The following is a 6,000-nucleotide window of genomic DNA, read 5'->3' as shown; positions in this document are numbered from 1 at the left end:
TATCGTGATATTTGAATAACAAAATTACAACACATAACAATACGTAAATCGGAATCAACTGAAATTTTGGGAATAAGCATTTTTGTAGATATCTACTGCAAAATGGCATAAAAGGAAAGATGCTAGGATCACGAAATACTCCTTTAAGTATAACACATTTTAATCAAATTGAATCCTACATTTTACAATGTATTACCTAGGGCTTAGAATCGATCAGTCACGTTGTTGCTATGCACCTCCAATTGGTTCAAAAAGCTAAGAACCAATAAGATTGCAGTGTTCAAGAATATCTTAGGTCCAGCATTGTTGTAACCATTCGAACCTCCTGGTCCTATTTATAATACCAATGATCTTATTCCTATTAAAACTAGATAAAACTTGCAACCGAGGTGTCTTTATTAATGTTGTATAATTTTGCAAAAACGAAGCCTATAAATGGAACCGTTGTCGTCTGATGTGACATAATAAGCTTCCTCGACATAATAGGCATTTTACCTATGAGCGTTCAGTGTTAAGGATAGCCATTATTATTATCTTGTTTTATTTTATTATGTTTTTTCACTGATGTTACACAAGGTGTTATACAAGGTGTCAATGGGGGTCATTTTAAAGGGATCCATTGCTGCATTTTAAAGCAAAGCATTCTGTTCATTTATTTAACTATTATTATTATTATGTGGTCCATGACAGGTCATGTCTGATAGTCAAAGCCCGATGCAGAGCGAAATCGCTCGACACATGAATGCCTTTGCATAATATCTAACTCAGCTTAAGTGAACTTAAACGGTATAAGCAAAACCAGGGATATGCCTATGAGACAACTCTAAGGTATACCGCTCGACACTTCAATGATTTTGTATAATATCTATATTCACGTCTACCTGAACATACAGTAGGCGAGTCATTTAATAGTAACCAATGAAAGTGGTCGTTCCTTCCAAAGTAATAAAGACGAACTTATTGCGTATCGTTGAAAACCAAACCGTAGGCTTAATCGCTCATAGCGAGCGGCATAATTATCTATTGGTATTTGTTCAGTATCTAAATAACCTCAAAGGTACAAGTAGAACAGGAACCACCGCGGCCATGGAACTACATGTTTGGATCATATTCCTGGCAATTTCTCTTGCGAGTTTTGCTGTAGAAGTTGGTAAGTAAACAAATATTTCCTTTAGAAACATGGTATTATATTATTTTTATCATAATTTTATTCTCACCCATAATTTCATATTTACAGCTTTCATTATCAGACCGATGGTTTTAGGCGCGCAGTATTTGACATGCATAATCGTTGGGAAATGTATAAACCACGTGTTTACACACATTCCTCCTTTAAATTGGATGCAATTTCTATCAAGCAATTTAAGATTAGCAACTATTGTAAACTCTTTGCGAATGGTAGTGAGCTTTGGCAAATATTGCATTGATTATTTTATAGCGAGTGTGTAGAAGAATTCAAATATCACATATATACTTTTGTAGGACATGTGGTTCTTGTTATAAAGAGGACATTGGAAGAGGAATGTACATTACTCATTAACAACAATAAATCAAGAACGTTTTCAAAGTGTTTAATTTGTAGATTGAACTTTTACAAAACTTTTAAAGTGTTATTTTTTCAAAAATATATTGATTTGGATATTGAAAATCGATTTTTGTGGCTGATTCTATCAACAATACCTCGTCTACGGCCGTGTGTACTGAACTCGCCACCTATAAAAGGTGGCGATGTTACGTTTTTCCAAAGTCGACTCAAATTAAATGATGATATCTCTGCCAAGCAAGAAGTTATTGTCATGCTTGTGGTCTCATTTTATTTCTAAATAAAATGCGCTTTCAACCCTGTAAAAAGAAATTCTTTAGCTTTTTTACTACTGACACTGTGCTTCATAGAATTCAGAATTGGCAGGGTGGCGGAGGTGAGGGATGTGGAGGTGGGGGATGTGGTAAACACAAACTCAATAGGATTGATATTTTTAGTGCATACTATGCTTCTGTAAAGGCTGTAAATTGGATTTTAACTCTATTTAGCATCTAAAAGACTCCTGACCTTACAGCTAAACAATTCAACTAATTGTTTTTAATCATTTATGATTGGTTAAGGCTAGAAAATACAAACTTTTCCACACAAAACTACCTGTTTTCATATTAAGCACTGTAGTAAGTAAGTCAAAATGTGGATGTGTTCAAAAATGTGAGTTAAAAATTCTAACTTAATTTGAAACACCCTGTATTCCGAGATTACCAAACAACTGTGATTTTGGTTTCTTCTAAGTCCTCTAACCAAATGAATGTTGTTTACTTCCAGTTTATCATTGCAAGTTGGTAATGAGAAATGCATTAAGTAACCCATTTTTTATCTGAATATTTTTTATTGCACCCTGTATAACTTGACGGTCACCCGGTATAGTTAAAATGTGCATATTTGGATTGCTTATGCCTTCAGCTTTTTCGAAAATGTATACTTTTGTTAGTTTAGGGTTAAAAATTGTGGAGATAATCTAATTAGAAACTCGATCGGTGTAAAAATTCATAATATTTGTAATGTAACGCTAAGGGTGGCGAGTGCAGGACACACGGCCCTACCCTTAAAACTTATCTCAACGACAATCTGTTTTTTAGCAAAAAAGTCATGAACTCCGGGCCTTATGGTGTAGATTTTAAAAGGAAGTAGTTAATCACTCGCTAGCATGATCCTAGGCGAGTGGTCGAATCACTCTCTAGTATGTTATAGGCGAGCTATTAACACCGTATTTGCAATCTGAGACACGTATAAATGAAAAAAATTAACTCTTAAAGCCATATTAAAACTTTTGCTGAGGAGAACACCCTCAATTTTTTTTTAATTCTGGTTTTTACACGATTGTAATGTACTTTAATCAATAAAGATACTCTGCAAAATTCAAGACTTTAGGTGCTGTAGTTTTGTCAATATCCGAGATTTTGAATAAAACGCTGGAACCGCGTTTTATTATTACGATGGAAATATTAGTCGAACACGTATGCACAGTACGTACACGGCGTGCGGGATACACATACACACACACCCCGAGGATCGTACCGTATTACAACCGCGGGAGTAACATGCATGGGCGCTAGTAGTAAATTCCAATTTTCTAAGCTTTACCTCACTTGTTCGGCTCAAAATTAAAAGGGGACATATCTGACAGTAAAAGCTAACATTTTATGGAAAATAAATACTAATTTATTTTTACAGAAATGTTATAATATGGCTTTAACTAAACTTCGTGAATCGTGGTGCAAAAATATGACAGATACTGCGCTAGTTGCTCTCTCTCTCACTCTTTTGTAACAAGAAACCATGTTTATAGATGGAAATCCTGGTTTCTTGATCGACATAGCAGCTTTTTGGATCAACTTGAGAAATTAAACCAAGACACCAGGCTTTTCATGGAGGCACCAGTCTTCTCTTTTATTGGACAAAACGTGCCACACGAGTTATTCCTGTAAGTCATGCCGCACATCACATGACTTTCATGGTCAGTTAGAGCTAATCAAAGTAATAGGATTTTGGTAATGCTGGATAATATTTTTCTAATCCCAAAATATGAGTGTTGTTTTTTTCCGGAAAAGTCTGGTAATATAGAGCCCATCCGCACCACCTAAACGGGCTACTTAATTTGTCTTTGGACACGCTATTTCCTTAACCAGCCCGTCCGTCCGTGGGGCGCCCTGAAATATTATCACTATAACTAGTAGTGACGTACCTACCACCAAAATACCAGGACAAAATTGACCTAATTTGTGATATTTATCTTGCGTTTGTCATTTTTTAGGCAACGATTATCCCTAATTTTGACCCATTTTAGCATTACGTTTCACGCGAGTCGTGCGCACGCGCATACGTGTCCCGGTAAATAAAAAAAAGCGCAGTAATTTATAGTGCGTTACGCACAGGCACAACACCCAGACGTTGATCCACAAGCCTCAGCACACTTTACAGCTTGTCGCTTCCATAAACCATTAAACAACAATTCAGGGACTTTGCTGCTTTAAGAACGCACACCCTAGACATTCCACAAATAACCTTCGCAACATGGATCAGCTCCCCGAGTTCCGTACGGGTTACAACGAGACAAATTAGCAGTAAGTTCCTTGTCCAGGGGAATTTCAAGCTAACTCAATTTTTCCACGAGAGCGTACTAGGCAAAGCGCCTGTTTATCACAACATATTGTATGGCAATAGCAATTTTTCATGCATGGTTAACGGTTGGTTGTTGTATCAATTAAAGCAATGGTTCTATATTAATATCATCGTGTGTATTTTCTTAACACAAGCCTTAGTGGCTGTTGATATTGGATTAAGCGATTCCTTTCACTTGACCCAAAGGCTGACAGTAACATTGATCACTTGATTGTTGGGAGTAGCCTTCGTTTTCTTGTTCTTTAAGGCCCGGTCACACTATGACGGACGATAACCAACGAAAAGTAACGAACGTGAAAATCACAAAATGTTGACGGCAAAGCGACGGCAAAAGAGGAAAAACAAGATTCGCCGACGAGTGGGAACGACCTTCAGCGACAACACGACGGCAAGGGACAAAAGGTGCGACAGGAAACGGAGACTAGCGACCAAAACCGGACGTTGTCTGGGCGGCGAGTGAAGATATCTCGACGGAGCCCGACAACAAGCAACAAGGTCAGACGGCTGGCAGCGGATTTGCTTGCGAGAAGGAACGGCAGCTGCCAGCTGCCGACATCAAAGCCTGTGTGTGCGGGTCGTATAGTGCATTTAAGCGTTCCCACTCTTCACAGCGTTCTGGTTATCCACTCAAAAATATCAATAATAATCAAAAATATTAACCTCAATATCAATAATAACCAAAAATAATTATTAGCATCAATATCAACAATAATCAAAAATATTAAAATCAATATCAATAATAATCCAAACTATTAATATCTATATCAATAATAATCAAAAAAATTAACATCAATATCAATAATAATCAAAAATATTACACATATCAATAATAACAATAAAAAATAATATAAATATCAATAATAATCAAAAATAGTAAAATCAATATCAATAATAATCTAAACTATTAAAATATCTATATCAATAATAATCAAAAATATTAACATCAATATCAATTATCATAATCAAAGATATTAATATCAATATTAATAATAATCAAAAATATTACACATATCAATAATAATCAAAAAACTTAATATAAATATCAATAATAATCAAAATATTAAAATCAATATCATTAAAAATCCAAACTGTTATATCAATATCAATAATAATCAAAAATATTAACATCAACATATCAATAATGATCAAAAATATATCATCAATATCAAAAATAATAAAATATCAATATCAATAATAATCAAAATATCAATATCAATAATAATCAAAAATATTAACATCAATATCAATAACAATAAAAATATTAATATTTTTATTATTATTGATATTTCTTTATATGAAATTCAAAATTGCATCGTGCCGGACAGTCTATTGAAATCGAACTGACGTCAAAAATGTAAAAAATGGCACAAAAGTTTTAAATCGTGGAACATCGTTTAAAAATCGTAACCCATCGCAGACCACCGTTTCAATGCCGCAGGTACTCGCAAAGGACCCGCCATCAACAGTCAACATCCGTCACCCTCCGGACAAAATTCGCAAGTCACTACCGCACCAAGATCGTTACAATTTCGTTACTTGCCACAATGTGTCGTCAGGGTTCGAGATGTGAAGTCACTTGCCGTTGTTTTTCCGTCAATGGTCGTTGACAACGACTACCAACGAAATTGTGACGACCTCAAAACGACTAAAGATGGATTCGCACGGTATGGAGACGTCAAAGAAATGAGGGTTGCGGTCTCCAACAAAATCACAACTACTTATTTTGCCGTCACAAAATTTTCAAAATTTGCCGACGAACGCGACGAATAATTTAAGGGCTGGGGTATGAACGTTTGGACAGTATTTATTTTGGGACATTAGAGCACATCAGACAT

The 6,000-nt window shown here is 35.4% G+C and overlaps 2 protein-coding genes across 2 annotated transcripts in view; both read left to right on the top strand.

Moving 5' to 3' along the window:
* The window catches only part of LOC140144272 (putative sodium-dependent multivitamin transporter), an 18,200-nt gene extending 17,444 nt beyond the window's left edge, over positions 1-756 (top strand). Inside the window, exon 6 of the mRNA XM_072166091.1 lies at positions 691-756. Within this exon, the coding sequence (XP_072022192.1) occupies positions 691-756 (66 nt within the window). The remainder of the gene's footprint in view (positions 1-690) is intronic.
* A 227-nt stretch (positions 757-983) lies between these two features.
* Positions 984-6,000, top strand: part of LOC140144271 (uncharacterized) — an 87,520-nt gene continuing 82,503 nt past the window's right edge. The window contains exon 1 of the mRNA XM_072166089.1: positions 984-1,150. Within this exon, the coding sequence (XP_072022190.1) occupies positions 1,087-1,150 (64 nt within the window). The 5' untranslated portion in view covers positions 984-1,086. The remainder of the gene's footprint in view (positions 1,151-6,000) is intronic.

Source organism: Amphiura filiformis, unplaced genomic scaffold (assembly GCF_039555335.1).
Source record: "Amphiura filiformis unplaced genomic scaffold, Afil_fr2py scaffold_47, whole genome shotgun sequence".
Lineage (NCBI taxonomy): Eukaryota > Metazoa > Echinodermata > Ophiuroidea > Amphilepidida > Amphiuridae > Amphiura > Amphiura filiformis.
The sequence above is the reverse complement of the archived record's forward strand: the minus strand, read 5'-3'. Positions and strand labels throughout refer to the sequence as shown.